Below are 17,485 nucleotides of genomic sequence, written 5' to 3'. Positions count from 1 at the left end.
TAGATTTAGAAATTATATTGGGCCCTAAAGTTATTTGTATTCCCTTAATTAGAATTTTTTTTTTTTTTAATTTGAGGGCCCTGAGATCCAAGTTTCAATATGGTGTGTGTGTGTGTGTTGTGTGTGTGTGTGTGTGTGTGTGTGTGTTGTGTGTATGTGTGTTTGTTTTTGTTTTTTTTGTTGTTGTTTGTGTGTGTGTGTATGTGTGTGTGTTCAGGTGTGTATGTATATAATATCTTTTGTTTTTGTGAAACTACAGGATCTCTCACTGGGACTGCAGCACTCTAATCGGAGGAGGCTGGGTGGCAGGCAGGCCCTAGAGATCCCCTGCCTTTGCTTCCATATGTGGGATTACAAGCACCTCCCACCCACCTGTTTTATTATGTGGGTGCTTAGGCTCAAACTCAGGTTCTTGTGCTTAAACCGTAAGCACTTGACCATCTTAGTTACTGTTCCATTGGTGTGGAGAGACACCATGACAAAGGCAAGTCTTAAAGAAAGCATGTCATTGGGGGCTTGCTTACGGTTTCAGACAGTGGACCCATGATCATCATGGCGGGAGAGAGGCAGGAGGACATGGCACTGGAGCAGTAGATGAGAGCTCACGTCTCATCTGCAAGTTGCAGGTAGAGGGAGGGGAGGAGAAATTGATTGATTGATTGATTGATTGATTCTGGGCCTGACCTGGCCTTTATAAACCTCAAAGCTCACCCCCAGTAACACACCTCCTTCACAAGGTCACACCCACTCCAACAAGGCCATGCATACCAATCCTGCCTAAATAGTTCCTTCCACTAATTTGGGGCCAAGCATTCAAACCTATGAACCTACGGGGGGTGGGGGGGAAGCATTCACATTCAAAGCACCATACGAACTAACCCATCTCTCCAGCCCCTTTTGCTAGTGACTCCCTGTGAGACCTCAGTCAACCCATCTTCTCTCTCCTCATCCCGGGTATTTCCTTGCCCTCTATGACGGCTGCCATTGCCTAGGATCTGAGTGACATCAAAGTTAAGACAGATGTGATAGATGTAAGCAAAAGACAACTATTTACATTGTGCCCTCTTGGATGTTCTTCTGTCCTCAGCCCTCACATTGACCATGCCCTGCTGGACATGCCCTTCCTTTGACTCTTTGAGAAGATGCCCTTTGACCTCGGAGAGCAGTTGGACCACCCATTCCGAGGACACCAGCAGTCCCAGTGTTGCTCCTTCGTACACGGACCTGCAGCTCATCCATGCGGAGGAGCAGGCAAGCAGCAGGGCGTCCAGGACCGACTCCACCGGTAAGCCCGAGTTCTGAGCTAGAGCGCTCTGCGGCTCACTTGCCGTGTACCCAGATCCCCCTCAAGCTCCTCATTCCCCGCCAGCCAGAATGAATACATATGTGGCTGTCCAGTTCAAAAGCTGGTACCCTCAGCCGTCTGCAACGGCATGGGGAGAATGAATAAACAAGACGGGCTGGTTACTCGGCCAATGCTTCACACTGGGAAACCATCTGACGGTGTACCTTAAAGTGTTGCTCTCTGACTGTTTAGTACAAGGACTGTTTCCCTGTCCATGAATTCTCCCTTACAATTGCTGCTGAGCTCTGTGTGATATTCACGAGGGTGAATCTTTCATCCTGCCACTGCCCACACATCTTTCCTCCTCGACAAGAGGGAGGTGAATTTCCACAGAGAGAAATTGATTAGGTGAAACAGAACGAGAATCTGGGTTCAGCCACACTGCCCAGACTGCTAATGATTTTGCAGCCAAAGGCCCGTAGCACTGTGCCTTCACCGGGCCGTGCGCTTGCTGGTCTTTAATGTGCCACACACAGTCTCATCTGTAAAACTTTGCAGTTGGTGTAGGATGGAAGTCTGGCCTTCATCGCAGGTGCAAGTGGGGTCCGCCAACAAGCACTGTATCATGGGCTCTTTGGGGTAGTAATGGAAAGATGTAAGGTCTTGTTGTTTGTGCTGTTTGGCCAAAGGATTGTTTTTCCCTGAAAGGGACAAGAATTACCGCTAGCTGCACTATGGGTGCAACTATTCTCATAGATACCCCACGGTGTCAACGGTGTTTTGTTTTCCTTCTCAAAAATATTGTTGAAGTTTGTCTCTAGCTCATTTTTAAGATTTAGGTAACATTTTCTCTCCTGCGGTATGCTGGTAGATTCTACCAGCATTAAGAGTGATCCTGCACGGAAAGTCAAAGGTTCAGGCAGGATTTGCTTCGGAATTTGATAAAATTGCCTGCCAGCATAGTTCACCCAAGAATCTATCTTTACCGACGATTGTTCTTTAAGGCATTTTGTTTTCATAAACATCCCTTCAGTGTGCGTTAGTCTCTGTGGCTGATGTGACTGTTAAATGCCCCACAACTCCATTTCCACCACAGGACCATCTCGTGGGTAGGAGGCACCTGCAGCAGCTAGGGCTGTTGGGGAAAGAGGCTGAGCATCCCCATCACCTCTCATTGCCTTCCGCTTCCTCCCCAAGCCTTCACAGGAAGGGAGCACACACTCTTTGTCCTATTTATGGACGCTCAGATTCCACAGTCATCCATTCAAATCCTGGTTCCGCCATATACCAGCCACATGCCCTTCGGCAATCTTTACACTATATACATTTATAGATGCACATAGATGTGTGTGCATGAGTGTGTCCTTATTTTGACCAAATACCTGACAAGGAACAACTTAGGGGGAGAAGTTCTTATGGCCCGCGGTTTGAGGGGACACAATCCGTCCCAGTAGGCCAGGCACAGAAGCAGGTGGCTTCATGGTTTCCAGAGCATGCGGCAGGGACTCCTCGCCTGCTCATGTCTTGGTGGAACAGGAAGCAGACAGACAGGAAGCAGAGCCTGGTAAATTTCAAGATCTGCCCCTAGTGACCCAACTCCTCCAGCGACCATCTGCAACCTCCCCAAACACCACCACCTGCCAAGAACGAGGGGATAATCACATGGGACTATGGGGAACGTTAATGAAAACTAAACCACTGAATGGGGGAGGGGAGAAGGAGAGAGAGTGTGAGTTTGTGGCACTAGGGAATCAGGCGGAGGGCCATGTGCATGCCCTTGCGATATACCGGGCACATCTCCAGCCCAAGACCCTTACTATCTTTATGACTCAATTTCATCATCTGACAAATAGAAATAATAGCAGTTGTACCTTACCAGGTAAGACAATTTATATAGAACAACTTCCATGATGCTTGACTTGGAAGAACTGATACCAGGGATAAAATTTCCCTGCCAAATAATTCTCATGACTCTGGTGAGGTACAAATTGGGCCCTTTACTGAAGAAAATGTGAAGGTTGAATCCATTTGCTAGGCAAATGCTCTATCATTGAGCCACATCTGACTCCAAGGTTTATAATCACACACACACACACACACACACACACACACACACACACTACGTTTTTTTTGAGATGGTTTCTCTGTGTAGCTCTGCCTGTCCTGGAACTTACTCTGTAGACCAGGCTATCCTTGAACTCACAGAAATCTGCCTGACTCTGCCTCCTGATTTCTGGGATTAACACCATGCACCGCCACACCCAGCAACTATCATTTTTAACATCTTCCTTTTCTCAGTAATATTGTTAATAGTTCATCATCAAGAAAACCTCCTTCTCCCAGCACTCAGGAGGCAAAGGCAGATAGATCTCTGTGAGTTCAAGGCAAGGCCAGCCTGGGCTACAAAGCAGATGTCCAAACAGTCAGAACTGTTACACAGAGAAGCCCTATCTCGAAAAACCACAAGAAAGAGAGAGGAGAGGGACAGAGAAAGAGAGAGAGGGAGAAAAGAAAACCTCTTTCCCAGTTTATCAGGGTCCTGGAAGGAAGCAGATGATACACCAGGAGAGGCTTACTTATTTGGAGAGGATTGATTGAGGAAGCAAAGGCTGGAATCATAGGCCAGCTCACTCTGGTTCTCCCTGGCTGAGCATGTGTGATGACGGCAACCAGGACAGGTACTCTGTGTGGTCACCTTTAGGTAAAGACAGATTGGGGCACTCAGGCACAGCCAGAAGAATAGGAGACTGCAGGGAGCTGAGTCCCAGCCTCCTCCCCATCATCCATGCAGGAGTTCTGCAGGGATTTGGCAGCCTCACAGGACAGCGTGATTGGCAGTGTAATTGTGGAGGGAAGGGTTCTGTGACCAGCCTACACTTTCTTCTCCATTTCCCACCACGGGGACAATTAGAGGAGGAAAACAAACAGTCCCCTGAGTTGGCACATTCCAGGGATGGGGTGCTGGAGAACAGGGATGACGTTTTCTCTCGAGATCCCCATCCCAGGGCAAAGGACAGGAAAATTGGGAAGAGCCACAACCTCCAAAGCATTCCCTTCTCTGTCATCCCTGACTCCCCAAGGTCTCCTTTGCCTAGACAAGAAAGACACACCTGTCACCTTCACCAGGCAGAGAATGCCACAGCATTTACTCACTCACGTGAACAGCCAGAGGATCAAGGGAAGGCGAGCAAGCCTCTTCCTTTGAACTCTGTTCTAAGCAGGGAAGAAAAAACACAGAATTATGTTTGTAGTAGTTACACGCTACTTTAAGTTGTAGGCTTAGGCTCTGGTGTTTGCTTGTGCAAAGGAAACATGTAGATTTTAGTGTGAGATTAGAATGCACAACTCTAGGACTGGAATGTCTGTTAAATGGAGGCAAGAGTTATCACCATCCTAGATGCCTGGATGTCGTTCGTATCTAAGAGTCCAGCATTTCCCAACCTGTGTCCCATGTAGCAATAGAAACATAAAGCAGGATGCTTGGAGCCCTTGGGTTAGGCCATGATGTGTAAAGCTCTGAAACATATGTATGTACTGTGTATATATACATACATGAACATGTGTGTTTACACACACACACACACACACAACACACACACACACACACACACACACACATTCAATTTTCTGTTGAGTTATCCTGCCTGTCTCGTCAGATGTCAATATATGATGTCAAAACACATCAGTTAGCAAGTTTTACCTGGAATTACATATCTGCACTAGAGAGCTGGGAAAAAACAGAACTTGGAAAGAGATGTTTCATGACCTTCTCAGATGAGTTAACTTTATAAAGTCAGCCCTGCTTTGTCATGTGTTGCTAAACCTCTTGACCTTTTTAAAAAGAGCTGTTGCTGTTTTAAGTTCTAGACCTAGTAGATATAAAAGTGCACTTTGCTATGTTTCCTTTGTATGTAAACTATGCATACCTTTGTATCTAAAGTCATGTATTTTAAAGCAAATGTAGACCAGATGATAGCTGTTCATTTGCATTTAACTGACCGCAGTGGAATTCTGCCAGAGAAGGAGGCTATCCCCAGAGAGGGCTCTTTTTTTGTTTTGTTTTGTTTTTCTTTCTCAGAAACAAATGTTCGTTAGATAAAGAGTTATGGGCTGAAGTTTTTCAAGTGTTCTGCTTATTGGCTGCATCTCCCTCTCCCCCTCCCCTTCCTCCTCCTCTTGTCATGTTGTATATATATGTGTGTTCTGTATGCAGGTGTGTGTGTGTGTGTGCATGCATGCTCATGCATGAGTGTGTAGGGCTGAGAAGCTGACGTAGGTGTCTTCCTCAGTTGCTCTCTGCTTTATTTATTGCGGCACTCTCTCTGGCTGTGGAGCTTGTGAATTCCAGCTAGTCTAGCTAAGCAGTATGTTCAGGGGATCCTTTGCTCTGGCTGGCACTACTGACAGCCACCACACTTGGTTGACACAATGTCTCTGGGCACTCACACTGCTTCTCATGCTTGCCTGGCAAGTGTTTTTTCCCACTGTGCCGTCCCGCCAGCCTATGGAGGCCCTACGTTTTGGTGACAACTTGTCAGTGTGTCAGGAAGATTCTCTTGTCATTATTTGCTAAGGCTAGTGTGAGAATCTTACCCACCCTTAGGTACATGTGTCTTTACAAGGCAGAACTTGCTTCTCTGTCTTGTCCTTAAACTACCGCAGCTGGTAGAGCATAAACTAGAATCAGGACCGGAGTCCCAGGTTACAGTGATTGCCATATGCAGGACGGGACTGCAGTAATTTTTGTTATTGCAAGGCACATGTATATATCCTCTAAATTCTTTCATCTAATACACATAGCACTATATAATATATGTGTGTAAAAAAACAAAACCACTGTTTTTTTTTAATTCTCCCTCTGTATTTCAGAGACAATTAAAATTGTTTAAAAAAAATTAAAGACATTTATTCGTTTGTTTTGTGTGCGAGAGAGAGAGAGAGAGAGAGAGAGAGAGAGAGAGAGAGAGAGAGAGAGAGAGATAGAATTCAGGCTAACTCAGGTTTGGCAGCCAGCACTTTTATCTGCTGAATCAGTTCTCCTGCCTGATGATTATAATCTTGTGAATGATGGTTTCCTTTCTCCAAATTCTAGAGTAGAAGAATCGTTGTTGGTTTTTTTTTGTTGTTTGTTTGTTTTTTGTTTTTTAAGCAAATCACGTATGTTTTCTCTTTCACGAAAAACACAATTTTAACCTGACATTTGTTTCTGGAGTGTCTGCATCTTCTTTTGTTGCACATTTTGTGGTTGTTTTTGGTGTTTCAAGACAGTTTCTCACTGTAGCCTTGGCTGTCCTGGAACTCACTCTGTAGACCGGGCTGGTCTTGAACTCACAGAGATCCACCTGCCTCTGCCTCCTGAGTGCTGGGATTAAAGGTGTGTACCACCACTGCCTGGTACATTTTGTGTTTTAAATTTTCATGGGGTATTAAGAAAATACCCCTCCCTCTAGTAAATACCTCCAACGGCTGCTTTGTTTGAAAATCTCTCCATAGAAGCTTGAGAGTTTCTCAGAGCACAGATATTAACAGAGTCTTGACATTTACCAATCATGGAGAACAAAGAAGATTATTAGATGATACTTTCTCACAAAGAACTGGTGGTCTGAAAACAGATCTTCGTTCTCGTCATTAAAGAGAGTTTCACATATAATTTCAGAATATTTCTCTTTATAGAACATCTGTTACGTGCCAGGCAGGAATGTGCTGCATACTTTATACACACGTTATCCAATCTTCACAGTCTTAAAAGCCGACATTACCATCCCATGTTATGAATGCAGAAATAATACCTAAAGGGGTTTGCTCATAGTCCCAGAACTAAAAGGAGAAGCAGTGTGATTCAACCCATCTCTCTCCACTGCTCGCCAGCCCGGTGCCTGGCATGCCGTGAAAGGCCACTGCTAGAGATACAGTGAGCTGTGGGAAGGAGCAATTCCAGAGCCTTCCACGGGGTTGCCACTGCTTTGTCTACATCTCCCAGGAGCCGCATGTAAACCTCTCTTAGGCAGTTCATTCAGTGGAGGAGAGAGAGTTAGGAATCCCCCACCAGACAGAGGCCATCCTGGAAGAAAGAATTTTCCCTACTTCTCCAGCCCTACGTCTGGCATGTTGACACTCCACAGTGGAGTTTTGTGGAATAAAGTAATTATTTTAATTCGGGGCTAAAAGGCCCTCATTTGCAAGCTTGTTTTCCAATTACATAGGTTTAAGGGTCTTTGCTCAATGAAACAGAATTCCAGGACTAGGGAGAAGTCAAAGGATGAATAGTTGGGACGACTGTGGTAATAAGAGTCTCTTTTCCATGTCTTCAAGTATTGAGCTGTTATCTGTGTGTGGTGGTGGGGTCGAAAAGAAACTGGCAACATGGCTGCTCCATGGTATGGTTAAGAGGAAGGCTTTTATTGTAGGTAAGAGAGAGAAAATATCCAGAGGCACCTGGAACGGTCCGGAGCAGAGAGAGAGAGTGAAGCAGACTGAGCCTGGCCAGCAGACTGAACATGGCCAGGGCTCTCTGTGAAAGAGAGAACAGCAGAGGACAGAGAGCAGAAGACAGAGAAGAGCAAGAACAGAGACAGAGCAAGCACAGGGAGACTGTCGAGGGTTATAAGGAGGGTGAGTGCTGGGAGGAAGGAAGGGCCAGGAGACGCTGTGGGGGCTTTAAATGCATAACAAGTACTTGTGACTAGGACTGAAGGAGTCTGGAGACTAGTGTGGACTTTGATATGCTGATAGGTGCCACAGGGGTGTGTGTGTGTGTGTGTGTGTGTGTGTGTGTGTGTGTGTGTGTGTGTGTTCACTAGAGATGTCCGTCCCTTCTGCCAGAGATAAAGGGAAATAACTCCTTTTGGGAACAGTCTTCACAAGTTCCTGAGGAATGCTGGCTTCTATCAAACCACCAGGTTGAGCTCATTTCTGGATAGTTGGACTGGCTTTTGGATTTTGGGGGATTCGAGTTTCTTTGGACCTGACATTATCTGGTTTGTGTGTACTATTCATTTAATTTTACCATAGTCTTTTAATTAAAAAGAAAAATTAGATAGTGTGTGGGTGCAGGGAGGGTGTGCTCTGAGTTTGGATGTCTCCGAATCTGACTGTCCTACCCAGTCTTTGACCAAAGCAGCCACATTTCACCTTACTCCCATTTATTCACCTCAAAGTGTGAAGAAGCTGAGCGGAAGAAAGCTTATTGCCATGATATTACATTTGGTTCTCAGGATTTAGGAGCCATCTGTCTGGGGCAAAAAAATCTAAGAAGAGCAAAGCTATGATGTGGTATTTCAAATATTATCAAAATGGCATCTAGAATATCTGAATAAAGTACCTGAGGTTCCCCAATCAAGATTTTTTTTTTTTTTACAACTCCCTTCTAAAATTGCTTAGGTGCTGATGCTGAAGTGTGTGTTGGGGGGTGGCAGGGAGGGGGATGTCTGCAATGCTTTGAAGTGATTACCTTCTATGGTACGTGCTCTTAGTATAAACGAAGACACCAATGTCCACAAGTCATATATTAGTTAAGAAACAAAATTAAGATTGTCGTCTAGGCTAGTCAATGCTATGTGGCTCTGCCTGTCCCAAGACTGGTCTTCCGGAATCCCAGCCATACAAGGCACCATTTTAAGCTGCTGTGTTTTCTTAGTCCTAAGGTGGTCATCAGAAGTAGATACTTGGAATGGCTTAGCATCCAGACAGTTCATGAACTTGGGTGACTGTAACCTGTATTGTCCCTCATCTCTAGGGAGGTTGTGAAAGGAGCATTTTTCTTGATAGTAGATGTAGTCAGCAAACCAAAGTACTATTAACAGTGCATCTTGCATAGTCATTATCTATATCAGTCTTTTCTCATTGCTGTGACAATATCTCTGACAAAGGCAGCTTAGGGAAAAAAGGATTTCCTTTAGCTCACAGTCTGAGGGTGCAGTCCATCATGATGAGGAAGTCATGGGAGCAGGAGTGTGAGGCATTTGGTCATGCTTGCATGTGCAGTCAGGATGTAGGTAGGATGAAGTGTTAAATGGTCTTATTAATAAAAACCCCGTGAGCATTTAAGATGTGGCTGGGGGAATAACTTATTTTTTCACTTTAATTAATGGAAATTTATGCCAGTATTATACTCCTGCCTCCAGCCTAAGAAATTAAAGGAAAGCTAACTTCAAGTCAGTGTTTCTCTGTGTAGCCCTGGTTATTCTGGAACTCCCTCTGTGTGGTATACCCTAATAAAATTTGCCTGAGGATCTGAGAACAGAGCCAGCCACTAGATTAGACATAGAGGCCAAGCAATAGTGGCACATACCTTTAATCCTATCACTCAGGAGGCAGAAATCTGTCTGGATCTTTATGAGTTCAAGGCCACACTTGACTACATGAGAGAAACAGAGCCAGGCAGTGGTGGCACACACTTTAATCCCAGCACTTGATATCTCATGCCTTTATTTGGGAAGCACACATGCCTTTAATCCCAGAAAGTGATGTCTGATCTGAGAAAGGTATATAAAGCCTGAGGAAACAGAAACTTGCTCTCTTGAAGCTGAGGATTTTGTGGAGGTAAGAAAGTGGCTGGCTTGTTCTTTTTCTCTGATCTTTCAGCTTTCAGATATGTTTACCCCAATATCTGGCTCTGTTTTTTTTATTATTATTATTAATAAGACCTTTTAAGATTCGGTTACACCACTGTAGACCAGGGTGACCTTGAACTCACAGAGATTCTGCCTGCCTCCACCTCCCAAGTGCTGGGATTAAAGGCATGATCCACCACTGCCCAGCAATTCTGAATTATTTTATTGGGAGTTTTAAATGTAGATACTTTTCAAATAAGTGACCAGATATCCTGAGAAGGGTAGTGTCTGACATGTTAAGTAGCTTTCCAGACAAGCAACATAACAATATTGATCTAAATAAAATTATAATTTGCTCACCAAAGCTCTCATTCAGACCATTCAACACCAGAAAATTCAGGCATCAGAAAGAATTGTATGCTATGCAATTTTTAAATAATAAAATGTTAAATTTAATAAAATAGCCATAGATATAAATTTCTGAAGTCATAGTAACTGGTACATAATCCTTTATCAGGTCTTTTATTGCTATTTTATTTAATTACCACCAAAGCCTTTCTTAATAAATGTCTTTTTTTTTGGACATGGGATCCTAGTGATCAGTAGTATTTTGTTTTGTATTGGTGCTGGGATTGAATCCAGGAGCTCACATATGCTAAACACATGCTGTGTTACACCCCGAGCCCATTTAGTTCCTTTAAAAAAAAAAGTTGTTTGAAACAGCATCTTTCTGTAGAGCCCAGGCTGACCTCAACTTCAAGGTAGTTCTCCCAGAGGCTGGGACTATAGGTATATGCTCTCATTCCTGGCTCCCATTTAGCCTCTTTGAGTATCATAGCCCTTTAAAGTAGAAGCAGACTTAAAAGTTCAGCCAGGTATAATGGCGCATGCCTTTGCTCCCAGCATCCCAGAGGCAGAGGCAGGAGGATCACCCTGAGTTAAAAGCCAACCTGGTCCATATAGCCAGCCAAGAACTTAAAAGTGATTGTCTAGTAGAATTTCTGCATTTTACACACAAAAAACACCAATGCCCAGGATACATCGTGAGCAGAACCCAACTTTCTACCTCACCCATTTGGTGAATGTGTCACAACCTGAGAGGGGAGCACTGGTCAGGGAGCACTGGTCAGGGAGCACTGGTCAGGGAGCACTGGTAGGCTGCTGTCTTACTTAGGGTTTTCTATGGCCGTGGAAAGACACCATGACCACAGCAGCTCTTATAATGAGAACATTTCATTGTGGTGGCTCACGTACAGTTTCAGAGGTTCAGTCCATTATCATCACGGCAGGGAGCATGGCAGCGTGCAGGCAGACATGGTGCTGGAGCGGAGAGTCCCACATCTTTGACTCAGAGGCAACAGGAAGTCGACTGACAGTCACATTGAGGGAAGCTTGAACAAGAGAGACCTCAAAGCCTGCCTGCCCCACACAGTGGCGCACTTCCTCCAATAAGGCCACATCCCCTAATAGTGCCACTTCCTTTGGGGAGCATTCTCTTTCAGTTCATCATAATTGCCTTTCATTTCATTACTCGCTAAAAGTCAACCCCCACCCCCCACCCCCACCCCACCCCCGCAACCACTAAAAAAGTGGATTACCTTTCTTAAGGTTTTAGTTCGGCCATAGAAAGTCTTCTGACTTCCAAGTTAATGTAGGTTAGACTCTGCGCCGATGCTTCTGGTTCTGATATACCGTAGGGCAGGTCTTGGTCTTTCTGTCTCTGGGGCCTCCTGTGTGGCGACCTGCAGTCCATCTTCCCACTGGAGATGAGGTGGAACTCCACACTGGAGAACCTTTCTCGGCCTCCCAGCTTCAACCTTCAGCCCTCCCTTCCATTCTCAAATGGCACAGGTTTTCAGAAAGCTCCTTGTAAATTATATATGCTAACCCAGATCCTCTCCCCACCCCACCCCCACCGACACACCAATAACATGACAGTTGGTTTTCATTTTCCTTCCAGGGAAAGCCTGAGTTCATAGCTTAACCTTGGTCAAGTGACAAACGTGGCCAGCGGCCCGGGAGGCAAAGCTTCCAGAAGGGAGTTAGAATTCATTGCTCTTGGGTTTGGCTGTCCTGAGACTGATGAGCAAATGGATGCCGTTGCCTTGTGGCATATCTGGAAACACAGATGACCACCACAGACAGAGCAGTAAACATGAACATACTGTCCCTGTCTGGTAGCAGCACCTAAAATGCTCATTGCTTCTCTTGTCTTTTCTGTGAACTCGATAGTTGACTTTTCCTTAGTCATTTGTAGAGTGCAGTCTGTATTCGTTGGCTAGGGCTGCTGTAACAAAATACTACAAGCTGGGTGGCTGGAGCAACAGAAAGGTATTTTTGCACAGCTCTCCAAAATCAAGGTGTCAGTAAAGTTGGTTTTTCTTTTTCCTGAAGCCTGACTCCTTGACTTGCAGGTGGCCATCCTTCTTTGTGGGTGTTCATATGGGTCTCCCTGTGTGTGTCCATGACTGGGACGGCTTGAATAAGAAATGTTCCCTCTAGGTTTGAGTATTTGAGAACTTGGTCCCTGCGGTGGTTTGAATAGGAATAGCCCCATATCCAATAGGGCTCATATATTTTAATGGTTCAGTGTTGGAGCCCACTAGGTTTCCTAGTGGCTGTACCCAGCAGGACTGCATAAGAGGCTGATTGGATCACAGGCCTGAGTACCAGGTGTTTGTAAGGGTCTACACTTGACTGTAACTAGCAAGGGGGGAGGTGTCTTTTGCTCCACCCCTTGGCATTGTTATAAATAGACTTTTGGAATAAAGTTCGGGCCGGTGGATAAGGATCCAGGCCCACCCAAGTCTATCCTGTGTTTTCTCTCCCCTCTTTATTTCTAACTAAGTCTCTTATTCCTCATTCCTCAAGAGTCCCTGGGGTAAATAAATGTGGGGGCTGGTCGGCCCACAAGTTAAGGAGTGGCATTAGGAATTACGGTCTTGTTGGAGTAGGTGTGGCCTTGTTGGGGTAGCGGTGGCTTTGTTGGAAGAAGTGTGTCTGTGGAGGAGGTGGACTTTGGGGTTTCAGAAGACCAAGCCAGGCCCAGAGGCTCTCTCTCATCCTGCTGCCTGCCAATCTGGACGTAGAACTCTCAGGTCCCTATCCAGCATCATGTCTGCCTGCCTACCTCCATCTTTCCCACCATGATGATAACGGACTCAACTTCTGAACCTGTAAACCAGCCCCAGTTAAACATTGTCCTTTATAAGAATTGCTGTGGTCACGTTGTCTCTTCGCAGAAATAGAATCCCTAAGCCCCCAGTTCGTAGTACTGTTTGGGGAGGTTCAGGAGGTGCAGTCTTGCTGGAGGAAGTTTGCCACTGGGGGCAGCTTTGACAGCTTAAAGCCTTGCACCACTTTCAGTTCATTCTGTCTGCTCAGTGCCTGCTGTTACGGATGTGAGCTCTCAGCTTCCTGCTCCGCCCACCATGCCTCTGCCCCACCGTGCTGGACGCGTCCCTCTGGAACCATCAGCCCTAATAAATAAACTATTCCTTCTGTAAGTTTCCTTGGCCATTGTGTTTTATCACAGCAATAGAAAAATAACTAATGCAATGGCCCAACACCCTTTACCTCTAAATATGGCCATATTGAACTAGGGATTTCAAAATACCTTTGTTTTAACTTAATTGCCCTTATAAAGAACTTATTTCCAAATATAGTCACATTTTGAGGTAACTTCAACATGTACATCTATGAGGATACAGTTCAGCTCATAACACTATGTGAAGACAACTCAGAAGTCCCCTTCCATCCCTGTTGAAGAACAAATTGAAACTATAAATCCATCCCCTATAGTATTTCTGCAGCCGTCATAAGTAAGGTCACTTGCTATAGAAACTGGATCTTGGATCTGACACTTTGTACATCGTCTTCTTCTCATAGTTGTAGTAAGGAGAAAAGAGGTGTCTCAGCCTACTACTTCAGCTGCTTACCTACCAAGAGGCTTGGTGGTTTTTCTGGGAGGGTGACTAGTTTACCCTGCTGGACTCATTGGCTTATATGCTAGTTTGAAACTAAGTTTTACAAGAGAGAATGCAAGGTGACAGGAAGAAATGATTCCTTCTCATCAAGTGAGCAGAGTAAATAATAATGTCTATTGTCCCAGTAAAGCTTAAGTGACTGAAAACATCTATTCATTGGGAGAGGAGAGATGAGGATTTGCACACAAGCACAGTGGGAAGACCTTTCTGGAGGTATTCTAACAATCCACACCAGGTTAAATGTCATACTCTTTATTAGTTTATCCCAAGGAAATAATTATTCATGTGTCTGTGTGTGCAGTATAACACTGCTTATTTTATTTACTTAGTTTTTTTCAAGACAGGGTATCATTATGTAGCTCTAGCTTTCCTGGAACACACTATGTAGACCAGGCTGGTCCAGAACTCTCAGAGATCCACCTGCCTCAGCCTCCCAAGTGCTGGGATTAAGGACAGGTGCCACTATGCCTGGCAGGCAGTGCTATTTATGTTAACAGGAGCAAACAATCACAGTCCAGATACCAAGTTACCGTCCAGTGTTGTTGAGCACTCTTGTGATGCTAGTATTGTGGTGGTTGAGGCAGGAGGGTCATGAGTTTGAAGACAGCCGGGGCTATACAGCAGGTTCAGGCCACCCCAAGATAAATAATAAGCCCCTGTCTCAAACAAACAAGCAAAAACAGGTTACTAAATACAATGTGTCTCCATTTTGCTGTATTGGCCACTACGTAGTTTTAGAATACGTTTACATACATTAGAAAAAGTCCGATAGGATATATCCTAAACTTAATGATGCTAACCTTGACTGAGGTGCACTGGAGGGCTCTTAGGACTTAGTGTGCCTGTTTCTGCTGGAGAGACGGGTTGCTGTGGTTGTCTGAAGTCGGCCCCTTTGCTTTGGGAAAGCCAGCTCTGCAAAACTGTCTTTTCTGTATGAGAGCTATATGATCGTTCTTAACTCTTCTCTGACATAAGGCAAGTTCCTAATTCGTAGCAGAAAATGCCATCACCTGGACAAACCAGCTCCACACTAGCTCTATCATCCCCGAATTGTTTCACCTCATTGTTTGACCTTTAGCTGCTTCACTTATAGAATGGAAGTCGTAATAGCATAAGGTTGAGCTTGTAGATCTGTTCTGAGGGTTGAGACCAGGCACATGAAATTCCCAGAACACAAAGATTCACTTCTCTGGTGACAGCAATATGATACATGTTAAATTTTTTTTATTTTTATTTTATGTGTGTGAGTGCTCTGCCTACATGTATTTATGTGCACCACATGTGTGCCCAGTGACTCTGGCGGCCAGAAGAGCTTGTCAGACCCCCCTGAAGCTGGAGTTACAGATGGTTGTTAGACATCATATGAGTACCAGGCATTGAACCTGGGTCTTCTGCAAAAGCAGCCCAAACCACTGAGCCATAGTTCCACCTACCCCCACACACACATTATGACTTCTTTATATTCTAAAGCCAAGGCTTAGCGAGAAGAAAGAAAAGAACTAACACTGTAGAAAAAAGCTAAATTTATCTAGGAAAAAAATCCCTCTTTTTATGTCCTTTGCTAACTTTCTCAAAAGATTTTTAAAATCACCTTTTATTACATTTTTATTTATTTGATATGGTATTGCACATAGATGGAGGTCGGGGAACCGTCATCTGGTTTCCCGGGATGAAACTCAGGTCAACAGCATTGGCAGCAGGCTCCTTTACCCACTCAGCTGTCTTGCCGGCCCGTTTTCTACAAGTTTATTAATATGTCAGTGGTCCAGTAATTTCGGTGTGACATTTTCATGCGTGTATACATGTTCACTCCCCATCTCCCTCCCCTCCCACTTCCTTGTCCCACCTTCTACTTTCAGGTCACTTTGTTTGGGGTTGGTTGTTGGTGACCCGGTGACTTTTATCAGGGTTACTTATGTACAGGAGCAGAGTACAGGGCTACTTACAGGAACATGGACAACTTACCAGGGACTCCACCGCTGAAGAAAATGTCTGCCCAGCAACCTATACAGTGTGAGGGAGAGGCAGGGCCTCCTGAGCCCCTCCCTCCCCCGTGAGGGACTGTTGAAAGACCCAGTCTCATGCATATCTTATACAGACAGTCATAGCTTCTGAGAGTTCAAACAGTCCTCAGCTAGTTTTTATAAACCACTCATTTTATTTTTTTTAAGGTGATTTCCTTCTCTTGTTGTTGGTCTTTTATTTTTAGTTACGTTTTTAAGTTACTACGCAAAGTTACATTGTTTTCATACACCTGTCGTTGTGTTTTGCTGACATTCATCTCCCTGTGCCTCTTCTTGCTCGCCCCCCCCCCCCAGGTCACATATATGGGTGGTTTCTTTTATTCTCTCAGTTCCCGCGACTCACCCAGCATGCTCTGTGACCCAGCTGGTGACTGGCATTGTACTACAGAACTGGGATCAGAAGCTCTCCTGGGAGAGCTGTCGGGGAGAGTGAACAGAAAAGAGTCCATATCCACCCAGGACCCCCCCATGACCAAGTTCTCAGCACAAAGGAGGTTTATTTGTCCCAGAGGGACAGAGGGCAGGGAAAAAAGAGACAAAGACAGGAGATAGAGGAAGACAAGGACTGCCTCTGGATAGAGAGGAGACAGATGTGGCCCATCGGCAAATGTCAGTTTATAAAGGTACAAGGGGAAACCCTGTGTTAGGATGAGGTGTTTAATTTTAATTCGGTATGTTAAATAAAAGCCCAAAGGGGCTTTTGATTGCTGGACTTCAATACTTTGACAGCTGGACTTTGATAGTCAGCTTCAAGAGGAGGAAGTGGCCAATAAGGGAATGGACCTTGGGGGCCAGCTTTAGGAATGTAACCTAACGGTTTTTAACAAGGCAGAGGGAATGGGAGAGAAGGGCAAGGCCTGCCAGAGCCAGGAGAGTCGTTCGTTCGGAGAGCAGCCAGGCCCCCTCCACAGGACGGATTGACTCAATAGCACCTCAGTTTACACCCGAGTGTGTCCCCAGAGACTTACTACTTCCCTTCTGCCGAGTCACGATCCTCTGCAGCGGAGGGTGCTGGGAGGGAAGGCCCTTTCCAACTTTGGTACTCTGCAGGCCTGAACTCTTCCTTGCACAAGGGATCTACTGTAGACAAGGCTGTTTCACTTCTCTGCTCTCTCCAAAACAACTAGTTAATCTTGACTTTCAACTCTTGGACTTTATTCTCCTTCCTTAACACTTCAGTCCTGGTGACTAAGAAAGATTGCATTTCTCATGAAAACATTCCATTTGCCTCCCAATGACATAATAATCCTGTCCACCACCACCACCACCACCACCACCTACCGCCCTTCTGACAGGATGATGCTTTCACCCTGTGGATGTCAGGATTTACCATGGGACTAGTGCCCTGTGCTCCCTTTGTCCTGTCAGAGCTGACCATTGCTGCCCTCCATCCACGCCACGCTCGCACCCTGGCTTGACTTCTGTTCCACTCGCTACCTTTACAGGTGCTCCTCCCCACCTTCTACATAGTGTCTCGTGTCTGCCAGCCTCCGGAATCCTCCCTGTAGACATCCTTTCCCCTCTTCCAGGATCTGTGTATCCAAGTATAGACCCCAGTGTAAGTGCCACCCTCAGACTTGGAAAGCTAGGGCCACACCATGGACATTGTTGTATGACAAAACTTGTCCTGGGGTGAGA

General features: G+C 45.2%; 1 protein-coding gene across 1 annotated transcript in view; it reads left to right on the top strand.

The window, feature by feature from the left end:
• Ston2 (stonin 2) overlaps positions 1 to 17,485 on the top strand; it is a 157,697-nt gene that overhangs the window by 65,053 nt on the left and 75,159 nt on the right. The window contains exon 4 of the mRNA XM_028875926.2: positions 1,088 to 1,285. Within this exon, the coding sequence (XP_028731759.1) occupies positions 1,088 to 1,285 (198 nt within the window). The remainder of the gene's footprint in view (positions 1 to 1,087; positions 1,286 to 17,485) is intronic.

This window comes from Peromyscus leucopus, chromosome 14, assembly GCF_004664715.2.
Source record: "Peromyscus leucopus breed LL Stock chromosome 14, UCI_PerLeu_2.1, whole genome shotgun sequence".
NCBI classification, from domain to species: Eukaryota; Metazoa; Chordata; class Mammalia; order Rodentia; family Cricetidae; genus Peromyscus; species Peromyscus leucopus.
The sequence above is the reverse complement of the archived record's forward strand: the minus strand, read 5'-3'. Positions and strand labels throughout refer to the sequence as shown.